General features: G+C 52.8%; 3 protein-coding genes across 4 annotated transcripts in view; 1 reads left to right on the top strand and 2 right to left on the bottom strand.

Moving 5' to 3' along the window:
- The window catches only part of HPS4 (HPS4 biogenesis of lysosomal organelles complex 3 subunit 2), a 17219-nt gene extending 11392 nt beyond the window's left edge, over nucleotides 1-5827 (bottom strand). The window contains exons 1-6 of the mRNA XM_054645599.2: nucleotides 5612-5827; nucleotides 4744-4834; nucleotides 3947-4090; nucleotides 2426-2533; nucleotides 776-892; nucleotides 573-667 (exon numbers count right to left, since the gene is read on the bottom strand). Coding sequence (XP_054501574.2) covers nucleotides 573-667; nucleotides 776-892; nucleotides 2426-2533; nucleotides 3947-4090; nucleotides 4744-4834; nucleotides 5612-5778 — 722 coding nt within the window. The 5' untranslated portion in view covers nucleotides 5779-5827. The remainder of the gene's footprint in view (nucleotides 1-572; nucleotides 668-775; nucleotides 893-2425; nucleotides 2534-3946; nucleotides 4091-4743; nucleotides 4835-5611) is intronic.
- On the top strand, nucleotides 5756-8051 carry SRRD (SRR1 domain containing). The gene is made up of 7 exons (XM_054645600.2): nucleotides 5756-5925; nucleotides 5996-6036; nucleotides 6125-6255; nucleotides 6765-6863; nucleotides 6940-7094; nucleotides 7340-7385; nucleotides 7671-8051. Exons 1-7 carry the CDS (start codon nucleotides 5777-5779, stop codon nucleotides 7875-7877), a joined length of 828 nt encoding a protein of 275 aa, XP_054501575.2. The 5' UTR covers nucleotides 5756-5776; the 3' UTR covers nucleotides 7878-8051.
- TFIP11 (tuftelin interacting protein 11) lies at nucleotides 7304-17561 on the bottom strand. 2 transcript variants are annotated; one of them, XM_077187931.1, is made up of 13 exons: nucleotides 17143-17561; nucleotides 16390-16543; nucleotides 15594-15750; nucleotides 14965-15092; nucleotides 14344-14496; nucleotides 13145-13654; nucleotides 12247-12353; nucleotides 11846-12014; nucleotides 11407-11650; nucleotides 10695-10837; nucleotides 10056-10221; nucleotides 9119-9511; nucleotides 7304-8911 (listed from the first exon to the last, which is right to left on the bottom strand). In XM_077187931.1, the coding sequence occupies exons 1-12, from the start codon at nucleotides 17337-17339 to the stop codon at nucleotides 9156-9158; spliced, it is 2484 nt and encodes an 827-aa protein (XP_077044046.1). In that variant the 5' UTR covers nucleotides 17340-17561; the 3' UTR covers nucleotides 7304-8911; nucleotides 9119-9155. The 2 variants fall into 2 exon arrangements, with proteins under 2 accessions (XP_077044046.1, XP_054501573.1); XM_054645598.2 differs by having other exon boundaries at nucleotides 7304-9511.
- Between the last annotated feature and the right edge of the window lie 94 nt (nucleotides 17562-17655).

The raw sequence follows: 17655 nt of genomic DNA on the forward strand, positions 1-17655 counted from the left end.
GTGACTTCTCCCTAAAAAGCCTCAGAAATTCAGTCCTCACATCCTGCTGAATATCAAAAGCAGCAAATTTCTACTGAACCCCAAGCCTTGAACTCCTTCATGGTGACGAGCACAGATAACCTTGGAGAGACTCCAAGGGCCTGGAGTGACAGGACAGGGGGGCAATGGATTCAAACTGCCACAGGGAAGGGTTAGATGGGATATTGGGAAGGAATTCTTCCCATGAGGGTGGTGAGGCCTTGGCACTGGTTGCCCAGAGAAGCTGTGGCTGTCCTTGGATCCCTGGAAGCATCCAAGGCCAGGCTGGACAGGGCTTGGAGCAACCTGGGATAGTGGAAAGTGGGGTGGAACAGGATGGGATTTAAGATCCCTTCCAATCCAAGCCATTCCATGATCCCACAATTCCACAAACCACTCAGTCTCAGTGAACACAGACAGCCAGGGACTGCCTGGCCTGAAGCTCTTGAACAACCAAGAGCAGCCCTTGCTCTGCTCCCTGGATGCACTCCAGGACCCAAGCCCTGGAAAGGGGTGGATTTAACCCTCCAGGGAACAAACACCTGGTTACTTACAAGCCTTTGTAGAGGATGCAGCCTGCCAGGACATGGGGAGAGCGCTGGCACGTCTGCAGGATGAGAGCAGCCTTCAGCAAAAGCAGGGGATCCACCTGGGCAGGGAGAACCAAGGCAGTGAGGCCACAGCACCCTGGGAAAACTCCAAGCAGCAAATGAACAAACACGGTGGCACTGGGGCATTGCAGAGGACAGGCTCTTACCTTGGTTTTGTCCAGATGCCAGAGAGAATTGAAAATCCTGTGGAGGTCACTGGTGTTTTTTTGGATGTGCTCAATGTACCTGTCCCACTCCCTGCTCAGCTCCTCCTGGGAAAACGCCTGTGGGTGACAAACCCATGCAAACACTGTCACAGCAAAGTGTCCCTGCACTTGGGATGGGAGATGCAATCCACAGGGCCAAGATAAGGTCAGGGAAAGGTGGGAGACAGTACTGAGGGGAAACTCTTTAGGGTGAACATCTGGGGAAGGTTCAGCAGAGCCCCACAGGACCTCGGAGCAATGGTGGGGATGCCAGGTCATACTTCCTGGATGTGTGACCCTTGGCAGGAGGAAGGGAACACTGGGGCACCAGAGCTGGGACACCACAGGAAGTGTTTCAATTGTCCCAAAAGTCACTGTGTCCCAAGTCCCTCATTATCATGTCTCAGTCTCATTACCTTGTCCCAGTCCCTTGTTACTGTGTCTGCACGTTCCCAGTCCCTCGCTATAACGTCCCAGTCTTTTGTTACCCTGTCCCCACATCCCCAGTCCCTCCTTACCATGTCCCAGTCCCTTTTTACCATGTCCCCAATCTCTCAAGGCGTCCCCATGTCCCCAGTCCCTTGCTACAATGTCCCTAATCACCATGTCCCAGTCCCTTGTTATCATGTCCCAGTCTCATTACCTTGTCCCCACGTCCCCAGTCCCAAATTACCACGTCCCAGTCCCTTGTTATTGTGTCCCCACATCCTCAGTCCCACATTACCATGTCCCAGTCTATCATTACTGTGTCCATCATTACTGTGTCCCCATGTCCCCAGTCCCACATTACCATGTCCCAGTCCCTGGTTACCATGTCCCAGTCTCTTGCTACCACGTCCCCACCTCTCCAGTCCCTTGTTACCAGGTCCCAGTCCCTTGTTACTGTGTCCCCATGTCCCCAGTCCCTTGTTACCAGGTCCCAGTCCCTTGTTACTGTGTCCCCATGTCTCTAGTCCCTTGCTACAATGTCCCAGTCTCTTGTTATTGTATCCCAGCCCCTCATTACCATGTCCCAGCCTCTCCTTACCATGTCCCTACATCCCTAGTCCCTTTTTACCATGTCCCAGCCCCTCATTACCATGCCCCAGTCCCTGGTCACCGTGTCCCAGTCCCTTGTCACCCTGTCCCCAGTCCCTGGTTACCATGTCCCAGTCCCTTGTCCCCCTGTCCCCAGTCCCTGGTTACCATGTCCCAGTCCCTTGTCCCCGTGTCCCCATGTCCCCAGTCCCTAATTACCATGTCCCCTGTCCCCTTGTCCCAGTCCCTGGTTACCGTGTCCCTTGTCCCCCTGTCCCCAGTCCCTGGTTACCATGTCCCAGTCCCCTGTCCCCCTGTCCCCAGTCCCTGGTTACCGTGTCCCTTGTCCCCCTGTCCCCAGTCCCTGGTTACCGTGTCCCCTGTCCCCCTGTCCCCAGTCCCTGGTTACCATGTCCCAGTCCCCTGTCCCCCTGTCCCCAGTCCCTGGTTACCGTGTCCCAGTCCCTTGTCCCCCTGTCCCAGTCCCTTGTCCCCCTGTCCCCCTGTCCCCAGTCCCTGATTACCGTGTCCCAGTCCCAGTCCCCGTGTCCCCCTGTCCCAGTCCCTCGTCCCCCTGTCCCAGTCCCTGGTTACCGTGTATGCGCCGCGCACGGGGCCGTGGTAGAAGGTGAAGAGGCCGATGAGCTGCTCCAGGAGGCGCCGGCAGCTCACGTCAGGCAGCTCCACAGCAAAGCCCAGAACCTGCAGCACACACAGCAGGGCATGCAGGAGGTTGCCTGACAGAACTCGGGCACGACAAGTGAGAACAGCTCTCATCACTTTCACACAAGGACAGGCAGCTCTGTGCAGGCAGACACCCCTCGGAATCACAGTCACAGGAAAAGGAAATGCAAACATACCCACACAAGAGCCCTGGCACAGACAGGATAAATAAATATATATCAGAAATGCAGAGCTTCAGACACACTCCCTTCCCACGTTAGATGACCTAACTTGGTGCTTTAATAGCTAAGAACATTCTCCTGAAAACAAGTACTTCAAAATGTTCTAATTAACTCATTATTTATATTATGATGATGCTCCATCTACTTTTTGAGTTGCTGAAACAGAGGCAGCAGTGCCAGTTAAATGGGGCTGACTGGCCTCAGCCCAGTTCCCAGGGATGGTTTGGGGCACTTTTGTCACAACTGCCACACGCTGCTCTTTATATATGAAATGTCTGTGGGCACTGACAAAGCTCTGGGGATGCTGAGGGCTAGAAGGAAAGAACAATCAGACTTTCAAACAGTGACTGTGTCCTTACAAACTGCAGCACATGGATCCTGTTATTCCCTCATCCCTAGATGTGTCCAGGGCCAGGTTGGACTGGGCTCCCCCATGTCCTGGCAGGCTGCATCCTCTACAAAGGCTTGTAAGTAACCAGGTGTTTGTTCCCTGGAGGGTTAAATCCACCCCTTTCCAGGGCTTGGGTCCTGGAGTGCATCCAGGGAGCAGAGCAAGGGCTGCTCTTGGTTGTTCAAGAGCTTCAGGCCAGGCAGTCCCTGGCTGTCTGTGGTCACTGGGACCGAGTGGTTTGTGGAATCATGGGATCATGGAATGGCTTGGATTGGAAGGGATCTTAAATCCCATCCTGTTCCACCCCCTGCCATGAGCAGGGACACTTTCCACTGGCCCAGGTTGCTGCAAACCTCATCCAGCCTGGCCTTGGACTGTGTCCTTACAAACTGCAGCATGTGGATCCCATTATCCCCCATCCCTGGAAGTGTCCAAGGCCAGGTTGGATGGGGACAGTGGAAGGTGTCCCTGCCTACGGCAGGGAGTGGAACTGGATGAGCTTTAAGGTTCCTTCCAGCCCAAACCAGTCTGGGATTTTGGGATTCTGTTTCCAGCCAGGAACATCATAAGAAATCCCTTTGGGTGTGGGCACAGAAATGAGGTGCTTGAAATTTTTCTGCAGGAAGCTGAAGTGACTGCCAGGCCACAGAAAACAGAATTTAAGTTATGAATGAAGTGAAATTTGTGCACTGCAAGGACCCTCCCCAGCTCTCCCTGGGTGCAGCCCACACCCTGAATAATAAACCCTCATGGTCTGATCCCGTCCTTCAGCCCCTGGCTGTTTTCACTCTGTGACTGCTCTGGAGCTCCTGAACTCACCCACAGAAAGTCTCCATCCACCACCACGGCAAACTTGAGCTTCCTGAGGCGGACCAGGCTGGGAGGGGCCCCGGAGATCTCGGTGAGGCAGCGAACAACCCCGGCCATCTGCCCACACAGCAGCTCCTGCTGCTCTGGGATGGTCTGCCAGGGAGAAAAGGCTTTAACTTCCCATTAAAAGAACTCAGGAAAAAAAAAATCACTGCTGTTTTCAGGTATAAATAAAAAATAATTATCATTTCAACTCAATTCGCAGAAAGGGTTGTTAGGAATTGGCACAGGCTGCCCAGGGCAGTGGTGGAGTCACCATCCCTGTAAGTGTGAGAAAGAAAATGTGTGGGTGTGACACTTGGGGACAAGGTTTAGTAGTGCTGGGTTCATGGCTGGACTTTATTCCAACCTTAACAACTCTAGGATTCTATAAATCAAATGCAGCAGAACAGGCAAATTTCTGGGAGAAAAAGAATTGGATTGCTTTCTCCAGGCAGCACAAGGGCCTGGGGCTTATGGAGAGCAACTTTCATCCCTCATTTGTGTTTATTCACATCAGCAGGACAGAGCTGGGCTGTGCTGGCCCATTCCTCAGGGAGGGAGCAGAGTTTAACCCCACTGCTGTGCCCTGAGAGCCCAGCCCTGCTCCACCTGAAGCTAATTGAGAATTAGGATTTCTTTAAAAATTTCTTAAAACTCTTGTGACTACTAAGTAAGGATTAATCCAAACCACCTGGAAGCTCAACCCCTCCTGATCCAGAACCATCAGCACTACTTTACAGGTACTGAAATAAAGCAGACATTACCTGGGGAGGGTAAAAATAATAGATGCCAGCACTTGTAGGATCCCCTTCCTCCTTCACTTTTGAGCCATCATAAAGGAAAAAGTAATTCCACCTAAAAAACATTGGCAGAAATGATTGTGTATTTGAAAACTGTTACCCTTCTCCCTCTCCTATTTCTACAGAAGAGCAACAAAAAGTTATTGCAAATGGGGAGATTGATTCTTTGCACGATCACACTGAGTTTACACCCAAAAGCAGCGCCAAAAAGGTCCCTCATTATTAAATTTGACCACTTCTGTGAGTTTAAAATAGGTTCTAGAACTCCAACTCTCAGACACATGGAAGGAGATCTGGAAAAAAAGTGGATTTGTGAGATACTGCACCCTCAGCACACGGGATAATTATAATAAAGAGAGTACAATAATTATGATAACTATCAAGAATTATTATCCACGTGCAACTCAAGCAGCTCCCGGGTGCTGCCTGCACCCAAAAGTTCCCAAGAAGAAGGAGACAGCAGGGTCCCTCTGACGATGTGATATCGTTCTGCTCAGAATTTCTTGAACGCACGTATTCAGTAACACTCTGCATCCTGTCCTGTCAGCCAGCACAAGCTCGGAACGAGCTCCATGCGGGAGTTTTCCCGCAGGACCAGCCCGGATCTGGAGCCCAGGCTGGCTCAGAGCTGGCACCGAGGAAGCCGCGCTGCTGCCGGGCCGGGAGCGGGAGGCTGGATCCGCTCCCGTACCGCCCCTCCAGGGCCCGGGACCGAGCTGCTGAGCCCCGGGAGCTGCCAGACCTCACCCAGAACCGGGGACAGAATGAGGGAAGGGCCGGAGGTGCTTCCCGGGGCACCGGCACGGGGGGCGGGAGCGGGGAAGGGGCTCACCATGGCGCGGGGCCGGGCGCGGCGGGGCGGGCCATGGCTGCGGGAGGCTGCGGCGGCTCGGGGATGCTCCGCGCCGTTCCGGGATGCTCCGGGATCCCCCCGCTCGCTCCCGCCGCCGGTTCCGGGCGCGCCCCCGGTCCCGTGACCGCGCACGTGACCGCGCGCATGGCGGCGCTGGCGGGAGGGCGGCGAGCGGGGCGCGCCCGGCGGCGGCGGCGGCGGGGCGAGGAGGAGGAGGATGATGAGGAGGAGGAGGAGGAAGGGGAAGGCGGCCCCGGAATAGAAGCGTTGCTGCGGCGGCTGCGAGAGGCGCGGTGAGTGCCCGGCCCCGGCCTGTGTGTCCTCTCGCCGCCGCGCCCCGCTAACGCCGCGCTCTCCCCGCAGGGACGAAATGCTGAGCTCCGGCTTCTGGGCGGCGAGCGCCGGTGAGTGCGGGGAGCGGGGGGTGCGGGACAGCGGGGACAGCGGGGGCTGCGAGCCCCGGCCCCGCCGCGCTGACCCCGCCGCCCGCAGGAGCCGTGCGGGCCCCGCTGGGCGCGGAGCCGCCCGCCCGCTGCGTGTGCTACGGGCTGGGCCGCTTCGGGCGCTGCCCCATCGCCCGCTGCCAGCTCGCCTTCCTGCTGCTGCTGCTGGACGAGCTGCGGGTGAGCACCGGCACCGGGGGGAGCAGCGGGGCAGCACCGGGCCGTGCTCACGCTGAGACAGAGTAGAAATAATCCAGAGTAGAAATCCATTTTTGATTTAGGGGAAATGTACATCTTTGAGTCTGTGGTTAGAAAACATAGCTATGTAGCCTGACTGCAAGGCCTAGGCTCAGAGAAACTGCTTCAGTGAAGGACAGAGATAAGGGGGAGGAGACAGAGACACTGCTGTGAGAGCAGGTCAACCTGACCTAGGAATTCTTTCTGATAAAGAAGAACTAGCGGCAAATGTCACGTGAAATTCGTAAAAATGAATATGTATGGACCTATTGTGAAATTGTATGCATATGTATTTGAGAGGGGGGTAAAAAGGGACCTGAAGTTCCCAGAGGTACGCATGTCTTTTAAGGAGAGTAATCCCCACATGCGTCCGGCGCTGTAATAAACGTACCGGCTTTACAACTTCCACAAAGTTGTGCAGTTTTTGGTTATCTCTGCCGCTGTCCCCGCAGGTGCCACCCGCACGCTGCGCACTGTTCGACCCGGCCTTCTCGGCGCGGGAGGCGGCGGCGCTGCGAGCGCTGGGGCTGTGCCTGCTCCCGGAGAATGAGGTGAGGACAGCCCCGGTCACACCGCGGGGCCCGCGGACGGGGCTCGGCCGTGATGGGCTCGGTGGTTCCCGGGCAGGAGGGGAAACACGGGATCGAGGGTGCGACCACGCTGTTCTACATGGTGCACTGCGGGAAGGCCCTGTACAACAACCTGCTGTGGAGCAACTGGAGCCCAGCGGCGCTCTCCAAGCTGGTCATCATCGGGAACAGCTTCCAAGGGATCGAGGAGAGGTCTGTGCCCAGCCTGGACAGGCTCTAGTGCTCCCCACCATGCTTTCCTCTTCTCTGTCCCCCCACTTTGATTTTATTGCTTCTGACAGCAATTTCCCTGTTTCGTGCATTTTTGTTGCCATAAAGTTGTGAGCCCTTTTCAGTTGTGAGCCCTCTCTGCCCTCCTCTGTCCCACCCCCATGCAGAAAACCTGTATAAATCCACAGGAATGTGGTGTCTAACACAGACATCTTCTGTTTTTGTAGATTGCTGTCCAGAATCTTGGAGAGAGATTATTCTTACATAGCAAAGGTATGAGGTAACAGTTTAACATTATTGTTGCATGTTGACAACACACCTTTTAATGAGAATGGAAGGAAATGAACTGCCATTGCAAAGAAGGGGGGGTTATTTTCAAAACCTTTTTCCTAGACACTATAATATAAAAGCTTATCACTTTAGGATTGTTGAACATCTGCAGAACATCCTGCACACAGGGGCTAAGGGTAATGTAACACCATTCTCATCCTCACTGGCTCAGCTCTGCAGGAAGGGGCTGCTGCACTGTCTGTAACTTTTTCCCCAAATGACCTTTAGGTTTTGAAAGGAGTGGAGGAAGTGGCACTCCCCAGTCACCCCCGGTACCTGGACACCTTCAATGACACCTCTGTGCACTGGTTTCCCTTGGATAAACTGCAGGCACTCTCCCCTGAGGTCTGGGACTTTGTGGAGGAGCCAATGTACCAAGATTGTGAGGACCTAGAGATCATCAGGAGGGGGGAGGAAGCCACTGCCAAGTCCTGACCATCCCTGTGGTGGCAGGGCTGGGATCCTCATCTCTTCCCATGGAAGCTTCTGTGCAGCTACGATGGAGCTCAAGTAGCAACTGTGGCATCAGGCTCTGTCCAAAGTGGCAGCACCTGAATGCTGAGGTGATGGGACATTTTTGTATTTTATTTCATAAAAAAGTAAAGCTGAGCTTTGATTTACACTCACTGAACTCCACCAAACTAATTCCACCAAAACCTGCCTTGGGAGCCATTCACACTGTAGTGACTGCTCTGATTCCCTCCCCTTCCGTAACAATTCGAGGCTTTGCATGTCCTACACACATTGCAAAGCATCAAAAAAGGGGAAATTATCAGAGGGGTTTGTAGTGGGAGGTGTTTGGGTCTGGTTTCCAGTGCATGCTTGGAAAAAGTTTCCAGCTCTCATTGCTGCTGAGATCAGCTCTTGATCAGGCCTGAGAACAACCAGGTTGGCTCCCTCCAGGAAAACTTTAGTGTTCCTTCCCTCACCTCTGTGCTCTTTAACCACTGCAGTCCCACAGCAGAGAGAGCTGGGACAGGTCCTGGCTGTGTGCAGCAAAGAGGAGCCCACTGTGTGAAGGATGTTGTAGGGACAGTAACTCACTGCCAGCACAAGCTGTGACATCTGTCACTAGAGACTCAGGGGACACAGCTAGGCCAGCCCTCACTGAGCAGAGAACGTGATCCCTCCTCACCTTCTGGTAAACCTGTCCCAGGTGGCAATTACAAGTGTCAGCACTGCTTGTTCTCCCTTAGCCTGGCTTCCTGGGTCAGGAAGTCTGGCCCTCCATCCTCTTACCACTGCCTGAACAGCTCTTCCAATAAAACCATCCTGGCATCCAGCTCCAGTGTCACTATTTACAAACCTGGAACTTTATTCTAAGGGTTACCCAGAGGCTGTTCCTCGGTGGTGACTCAGTCCCTGGCGGGGCCTCCCTTGGCCATTTCAATGAAGCTCTGCAGTGAGGTGGGCACCCAGATCTTCTGCACAGAGGCTTCACTTGGCCATGTCTGAGGTTCTGCAGCGAGGTGGGCACCCAGAGTGATCTCCCCTTGCACTGAGGCCTCACTTGGCCATGTCTGAGGTTCTGCAGCGAGGTGGGCACCCAGGGTGGTCTCTCCTTGCACTGAGGCCTCACTTGGCCATGTCAGGTTCTGCAGCGAGGTGGGCACCCAGGGTGGTCTCTCCTTGCACAGAGGCCTCACTTGGCCATGTCCATGAGGCTCTGCAGCAAGGTGGGCACCCAGAGTGATCTCCCCTTGCACTGAGGCCTCACTTGGCCATGTCGATGAGGCTCTGCAGCGAGGTGGGCACCCAGGTCTTCTCCCCTTGCACGAACACCACGCCCCTGTCGATGTAGATGACGATCCTGCCGAAGGTGTAGAGCTGCTTGCCCTCGTGCCTCTTCCCGATGACGGGCATGAAGACGATGTTGTGCTCCTCGGCCTTGGTCTGGATGAGGTCCTTGAAGTTCATGGGCACGGAGCCGGCGGCGGCGCCGATGCCGCGCTGGGCCATGTTCTCGGCCTCGCGCCGCTCCTGCATGGCCTCGTACTGGAAGTCCTTGCGCCGCTCCGTGTGCGTCAGGTACGCGATGTTCTCCCGGGCACCCGGCTGCATGTACCCACCTGGGGGAGAGAATGGGGAGAAAACCCTCCTGAGCTGCTCACCTCCATCCAGGACACGCATTGGAGTGTGGTGGTCAAGTTTGGGCTCAGAAAGGGAGTTCTCAGTTTTGGAAAGAGGGCAGAGTTCAGGTGCTGCTCCCTCAGGCACGCCCTTCTCTTTTATGCCATGTGACTCCCAACTATCACTTTTAGGTACTAGGGAGAATCATGTGGAAGGGAACTGCTGGTTCCCTTCACCTCACCATAAAGAAAAAAATACCCAAGAATGGCAGCTTTAGAAGTCAAGCCCTAAAGGATGATATCTGACTGACAGGGCAAGGCTGGAAGCGGATTAGTTGTTCAACAGCTCAGGAAGCCACCAAAAATCTGTTTCTGCTTCAGTGCAGTCCAGAACTATTGAGCAGCACCTCAGAAGTGTTCTTTAAGGACAGAGCAAGGCAGAGCCCACTGACTTTCACTCATGTGAGTTCCTGCCATGCTGCCCCAATCAGCCTCCCAGTGCTGCCAGCCCAGAGCAGCAGAGCCACCCCCACGAGCCACCTACCCACGCTGGAGGACACAGCCCTGTTCATGATGTCAAGGGCTTCGTTGAACTTGTCTTTGATGGAGGGATGTGCCAGCACCTGGTCTGAGAACATGGACTTCCAGCCCAGGTACCACTTGGTGATCTCTTCGTAGTTGGGGCTGTTACTGAGCCAAGAGCAGAGTACCTGCAGAGCAAGGGACAGGTCAAAGGCAGCACAGGGATGTCTGTGCAGGAGAGGCCCCTCTGCCACAGAATCCCAGAGTCATTTAACATGGAAAAGACTCCAAGAGTATTGAGTCCAATGTATGAACAATCATCCCCTTATCAACCAGCCCAGAGCCCTGAGTCCTACATCCAAGCATTCCTTGGACATCTCCAGGGATGAGAACTCAATCACCTCCCTGGGCAGTCCCTTCCAGTGCCTGAACACCCTTTCCTTCCATGAGGAAATTCCTCCTGACATCCAACCTGAATCTCTCCTGGCATAATTTGCCACTTGGTTTATTACTGTCAGTAAAAGGAGGAACTGTTCCAATGACTACTGAGCTGTGAGTGGGAACCAGCCCAGCTCAGCACCAGGGCAGCAATTCCTGCACAGGAATCTCTATAACACTCCTCAGTTAATCAAACCTCTTTCCTCAGCCCTCAGTGTCTCACCTGCAGCCATTTTGGGAAGAAGTGTTTCTCCAGCAGCCCAACAAGGCTGGAGACAGAAATCATCCCCTCCCAGTCAATCACCCAGTAAAAAGCATCCATGTGCTGCTGGTGAGGGTTGATGATGAGCTCATTCAGGCACATTCCTGGGAAAGGAGAGGACAGTTAGAAAAGAGCCTCACTCAGTTTTATCAGTGCCCTGATCCCTTTCACCACCAACACACAGAACTTGAGCAGCATCTTTTTGTTATCCTAAAGGACAGTGGGGATCTTTGGCTGATCCTGCCACAAAATGGTGCATGTCCACTTCCCATGATTACAATTTGCAGCCAGAACTGAGAAACCAAAATAACTTGACTATTTTTTGACCTTTGAGCCTCTTTGCATTACAAAACTCATGGTGAAACATTAGAACAGACCAAGGAATTCAGGAGTAACAGAGAGACCTCTTACAGCCTGGTCCTACCTGATAGCTCTCAGATATTCCTACCAGCTGGAAATGGATGATTTATAAAAAAATAAGACAGAAAACCTAGAGAATAAGCAGAGTAATTCCTTGTATTTTTCTAATATTTCTGCCTCTGCACAGGACAGGTAGCAGAAAATCAGAGGAAAGCTTGGTCTAATCTCATTAACAACAACCTCTGATGTAACACTGGCACCCACATATTAGCAAGGTGGAAGGTGCCAATGCCAGCACTGTCTACTGTCTCACCGAGTTTAGGCACGATGTTCTTGACCATGAAAGCCTCCCAGGAGCCAGGAGTGAACACATCCTTCCAGGGCTGAAGGATGAGCTTGGCAGAGGAGTCGCTGGGGTGCCACTTCTGCAGGGCGTTGGCCAGCTTGTTGCGGATGGGCGAGTACAGCGGCTCCAGGCGCGCCTGCATCAGCGGCAGCCAGGGGTGGATCCACGAGTGGATGGGCACCGTGTCTGTCAGAGGGTTCCAGCTCTCCACCTTGGGGCACAACAGCAAAGATTAACTCAATCCAGGCACCAGCAGCGAGTTCTTGTGAAGCATAAAGAGCTCTGATGCAACTCCTGACTCCTCAATCCATCGGCAGAGGCTGCACAATGGTGTTTGGGAGTTCCAGCTGGAATTCAAACACCGGTTCAGAGCATGGCTTTTCTTTCCCCTGCCCTCTTCTCTCACCTCCTTCTGCAGCTTGGGGAAGATGAGCTGATCCAGAATGTTATCCAGTATCCACACAGGGACAACGTTCACCCAGCTATCCAAGAAATCCACCATGGATCCACAGTTCCTCGGCTGCCACCGCGCCACGATGTTCCTGACATATGGCATCCAGATCTCCCACATCAGTCTGGCAAGAAAGCCCAAATAAATCAAAGTGAAGCTCAAAGCTACAGCCTGGGCCTAAATAAACTAAATGGGAGCAGTTAGTTAAAGCTGTTTCTTTTCTATACTGCAAACTGGATTTTAACAGGCCCAGCAAGGGAATCCTCTGGAAAAGCTCCCTTGTGTCTGCTCTTTTCCACCCCTGAGGAAGCAGCAGAGGAAGATGCTGCACAAAGTAGAAATCATTTGTTCTTTACCTGTGAAAAGCATCTGTTGACAGGTCCTGCCCACTGTGGGATAACAGCTGATCGTTTTCCAGAAGGCTCTTCCACTTGGCTATGATCTCTGTGCCGTATGTACAGTCCTGGGAATGACAGGGCACAAATGCTCCATATCATTTTCCATTAACTCCAGCTGGGATCTGCACAGAGCAGGCTGAGGGTGTGCTGAGCACAGCCAGCCTTTTCACCTCCTCTCAGGGCAAGCCAGGAGCTTTCAGTCTTAATTCCAGAACCCCACAATCATTCAAGTTGGAAAAGAACTTCCAGACCACTGAGCCCAACCTGTGCCCCTTACCACCTTGTCACCAGCCCAGAGCAGTGAGTGCCACATCTGTTATTTCCTAAATAACTTCTAGTAAAGTCCTGCCAGAGAAAAATCCCACCTTACAGTGTTAACACATCTCCAGGGAGAGGACAGTCTGAACTTTAGCAGGTGTACAGAGAGATCCAGACTGTATTCCAGCCTAAACTGCACTGAGGACAGACTGTGCATCTCTGATACTTGACAGACAAATCTCTCCTGCTTTTGCTAGAAAACAACAGCTAGAGATTTTTCACCAATTTTTTCATCCCAACACTCATAAAAGGGATTGGTTTTCGCCTTACAAACTCCTAAATTTTTACCCAGCAAATGTCTGAGAGTGGGGACAGTAGAGTTTCATTTTGTCTCTTTTCTTTTTCTCCAGACTGATCAGGAATTTAGAATCCCAGAACCCCAGATTGGTTTGGATTTGAAGGGACCTTAAAGTTCATCATGAGATGAGCCACCTGCCACAGGCAGGGTCACCTCCCACTAGACCACAGTGGGGACAAGGTAACAAAGATTACTGGAGCTATCAAGTGAGAGCTGCAGATAACTCAAACCAACACACACCTTGAGGGGATCCCAGTTCTTGAAGTATTCCTTCATGAGGGGATAAACTATGGCCACTGCCAGGTCCACCCTGTCTGACATCCTGTACTCCTCGTAGTACTTGTCCTGCAGGGTCTCAAAGATCTTTGCACACTCATCCAGGGTCAGAGGGTTCTCACAGCCCGGCTGCATCCTCCTCTCACACTCCTCCACCATGTCCAGCACCTTGCTGAGGTTGCTGATGGCCTTCTCCTCATGGGACAGCACCTCAGCCATCTTCTGGATCTCGTGGCTGAGGTTGACCACCATGTCCCTCTCGTACTGCAGCTGCCGGTCGCTCTGGATGATCTCCTGCTCCGTGATGTCGATGAGCAGCTGCAGGTTGTGCTCCAGCTCGGGCAGGGCAAAGCCCTGGGGCTTGGAGTCCTTGCCCAGGGGCTGCTGGGGGCTGTCATCTGGGATGTTGTGCTTGTGGCTGATCTGGCTGTAGCTGTAATAAACCTTCTGCTCCCGGCCCGTCATGTCGATCACCTGCCAGCACACAGAACAGAAATTCTCTAACAAAAAACTTTCAGCTTCACAAAAGGAGAAAATCCCTGACTCCAAATTGAAATCTGGAGATTTCCAAGGACCTTAATTACTCCAGGAGGCTGCTAACATACACTGTATTTGAACAAGGGGATTGCTTTCACAATGGCCTTCTCCACACACAAGGAGTTACAACAAGTAAGAGACAATCTGGAATCAGAGCCACAGGAATCTCCTCACCTCATCCCAGTTTCACTGAATGATTCTACAAGCAGTGATCTTGCCACTGGTTACTGCACTTAGAACTTTTATAATTTTATAAAGATACTTTAATATCAGATTCATCATTTTATTGAGTTCCCTTACTGTCCCTTTGAGGTAGAAGATGGTTCAAACAATCCCAAAAAGGACAACTGTGCTTTCAGAAGTGGATGAGTGTTGATTGTGACAAATGTGAAACAATTAAACTTATAATTGCAATTAACCCCCTACAAGCAGTGACATTTAATCTAATTTGTCACCACATCCAGGTGACATAGAGCTGTTATATGGCTCGGGGATGAGTTCCATGAGGCTGCACAGGCAGTTCCTAGGACTGGCTTTACTGAGGTTACCGGTGCCTAAAATGTGCTGGTGACACCAAAGGGCCCAAACTGTTCCTCAGGGGTCACCTCTTGGCTTATCAACCTCACCTTGACCTGGGACAGCTCCTTCTGAGGGGCTGCAAGCTGCTTGCTGATCCTGCCTTTGGCTTTCAGCTCTTCCACTGTTTTGTAGCTGTACTTGGGCTTTTTCTTGCCTCCGTTCGGGTCCTTCCGCCACTGGCTGAGCTCCTTTTGAAACTCCTGGACAAAAACAGCAGAGTTGAGGTGCCTGCTCTTTGTCACACCCCAAATCTGCCTCTTTTTACAGGAAAATAACCATCAGATCAATGAGGAATTTGTACAGGAAATAAATGGGAAGTGGAAAAGCTCTTGCCAAGCCAGCTTGGATGCTGTGGGCCAGTCACCCACCCTATGGATTAAATGAACAGGATGTTCCTGGTCTTTTTTTTAATTAAAACAAAAGACAAAGACTATTTATGTGGGGGACTCCTCAAAGGAGGGATTCTAGCAAAGCTACTGAAATAGAGTGAGCCAGAAACAACTAAGAACATTATAGTGACAAGGAGAATCTGCCTAAACGATATCAACGTGCTCTGTGTTTGGATTCTTATCTACAATGAGCCCAAACAGTTTTCTCTGACACAGAAACTAAGAAAACTGAATTTTGCACACAGAACAGCAGGGAAACAGCAAGAACCCCAGAAATACCTCCTCAGTTTCCTCTTCTGAGTCCACCACAGGGAAGTCCTGCAAGGACTGCGTGGTCCTCTCGGAGCCATAAGCGCCCACAGCACCTTTGCCTTTCCTCTGCTTGGCCTCGATGGGGTTGATGATTCCTGGCAGGATGGGAATGGGGTCAGCAGGAGCACTTTGTGTGCTGGGAGAGAGCTGAACAGCCAGGCTTTCCCTGTGAGTTACCAGATCAGCACCAACACCCTCCCTGGCACTGCCTCCAGCACTGTAGTGCTTCCAACATCACCAATTCCCTGTAAAAATTCCCTGTAAAATCACTTCATCTCAGCACACACCAAACTGCCAAAGCACAGCCCTACTCCCAGCCACATTTCACTGCCTTTTTATTCTGCCACGTAAAACAGCATCTCCTTTCCTGTGGGATGACCACCTTTGGAATTTACTGCCTTTCTTCTTGCTCTTTTTCTCTTGCAAATGACCACAGGTCAGTTTGAACACCCCTGACTCACCACAGGGCCCGGATCACTGGCAGGAAAACAAGAAGGAAGTTTAAGCCGCCTGGGACTGGCAGTTCTTTAAGGAATCCAACCTCTCCCCCAAATCCCCAGTTAACAATAATAAACCACCAAACACACTGACAATACCTTGAGCATTCTTCCCCAGACCCCTTCCAGGGACATATCCCATCTTCTGGAGAAGCTTCTGCCCAATGCCTTTAGTGTGTCTTTCCCAGCTGCCAAAATCCACAAAGGACTTGGAGCCTCCTACGAAGCCTTTCTGGCTGGGCTTGAAATTTCCACCCTGTCAAAAACAAACACAGGCTTCAAATAACCAAAGTGTGCAAAACTCCCCTCAGAAGGTTCTTCCCACACTGCCCAGCTCACTGGAACCTTGCTTGTGCATCCATGAAGGACCTGTGGAGATCCCTGAAATTCCTCAGATAGGAAAGGAAAATCCTGAAAAAACTCTGTATAACAACCTGACAGTTCTCAGGTTCCACCACCAGATTTAGCTGAAGCTGATTCCTGATTCTTTCAGGTTTTAATTGAAAAATAAGGGTCTTTGAGTTTTAATCTATAACATGCCTGGATTTGTCTGTTCTGTGAAAGCAGAAAAATCAAGTCTCTGAAAGGCAGGAAACCACAGGAACTCTCTGCTTTAAACCTCATTGACCAAAGGGAATATTGAGAAAAATGAAAGGACTGATTCCCAAGGACACACAGTTATTATATCAATGCACAGTTGTACCAATGATTTATTATCCTGATTGTTGTTTTATCAATGATACAAAATCCAGACCACACACTTCCCTTACTGACACATTTGGGTCTCTGGTTTAATTATTCCTCCCTTTTTTAGTGCTCTATTACACTGCCCTCGACTGCAGCCTGAATTTCACAAACATAAAACAGAGAACAGTAAATTTCCTGGAGAACTCACTGTCTTTAACTTCTTGGGCACAAACTCCTTGGGAATCTCCTCCTGCTTCACAGGCTTCTCATCATCATCCGAGTCCTCATTCGAGAGCTCCTCGGCCGCCGCCTTCCTCAGCCCAGCGCTCACAAAGCTCACGGGGGCCGAGTAATCCCTGGAGCTGCAAAATGAGAGGGAATCCTGCTCATTCCTGCAGGAGCCCGGGGGCTGCTGTGCCTTACACCCCCCAAAAATGCGATATTAAAGCCTGTCGAGCTGCTTAACCCTGCTTTTGCCAGGCAATCCCCATCCTCCCCCCTGCGCTGCAGGGAGTGAGCACAGGGAAAATCTCTACAGGTGAGGGGGTCCTGAGGGCAGCCCGGGCTGCTCGGGTGGGTGTTCACAGTCGGGAAAGACACAGGGAACAAGGGGGAGTTCCAGGGAACAGGGGAGCTCCAGGGAACGAGGACGATCCAGGGAATGGGAGGGAGCTACAGAAAACAGGGGGAAGGTCCAGGGAATGGGGGAGCTCCAGGGAACGAGGAGGATTCAGGGAAGGAGGGGAAGCTCCAAGAAACGGGGGAAGCTCCAGGAAACCGGGGGGAGCTCCAGGAAACGGAGAGGATCCAGGGAATGGATGAGCTCCAGGGAACGAGGAGGATCCAGGGAATGGGGAGAAGCTCCAGGGAATGGGGGAAGCTCAAGCGAACGAGGAAGATCCAGGGAACCGCGCAGCTCCTGGGGTCCCTGAGCGGGCGGGGGGTCCCAGCCCGGCCGTACCGCTTCCCTCCGAAGCTGGGCCGCTCCTCGTCCGAGTCGCGCTCGGCCCACACGCCGTAGGTCGCCTCCTCCTTGGTCTGGCGGTGTCGCTGACGGTGCGGGTTGAATTCGTTCTGCAGGTCCCAGTCCGACACTTCGAAGCTCTCCATCTCCACGCCATCGTCTCCGTCCGTGCCGTACAGGTGCGACATCGACATGGTGGCTCCGCTGCGATGCCCCAGCCCGCTCAGGGACCCCAAGCCCCCTCAGGAACTCCTGACCCGGGACGCCTGGCCCACTCAGGAAATCCCGACCCGGGACTCCAAGCCCCCTCAGGAATTCCCGACGCGGGACCCCCAGGTCCCCTCTCCGACCCCAGCACCGGCCCCGGCCGCGCCGCCACAGCGGATGCGCCCCATTCACTTCCGGTCCGCTCCAGCAGCGCGCAAGCCCCGCCCCCAAACAATGGAGTCGTCAGGAACGGAGCGGCCGCGCCGTTAGCGCCGCCCTGTGGCCCGGCGGGGTAGAGGAGGC

The sequence above is a fragment of the Agelaius phoeniceus genome, chromosome 18 (assembly GCF_051311805.1).
Source record: "Agelaius phoeniceus isolate bAgePho1 chromosome 18, bAgePho1.hap1, whole genome shotgun sequence".
NCBI lineage: Eukaryota > Metazoa > Chordata > Aves > Passeriformes > Icteridae > Agelaius > Agelaius phoeniceus.

Coding starts and splice junctions, on each gene's coding strand:
- SRRD (XM_054645600.2), top strand. CDS start 5,777: ATGGCGGCGCTGGCGGGAGGGCGGCGAGCGGGGCGCGCCCGGCGGCGG. Junction 7,095..7,339: donor TTCCAAGGGATCGAGGAGAG/GTCTGTGCCCAG, acceptor CTGTTTTTGTAG/ATTGCTGTCCAGAATCTTGG. Junction 7,386..7,670: donor ATTATTCTTACATAGCAAAG/GTATGAGGTAAC, acceptor AATGACCTTTAG/GTTTTGAAAGGAGTGGAGGA.
- TFIP11 (XM_077187931.1), bottom strand. CDS start 17,339: ATGTCGATGTCGCACCTGTACGGCACGGACGGAGACGATGGCGTGGAG. Junction 16,544..17,142: donor CCCAGCTTCGGAGGGAAGCG/GTACGGCCGGGC, acceptor CTCATTTTGCAG/CTCCAGGGATTACTCGGCCC. Junction 10,222..10,694: donor TCTTCCCAAAATGGCTGCAG/GTGAGACACTGA, acceptor CTTGCTCTGCAG/GTACTCTGCTCTTGGCTCAG.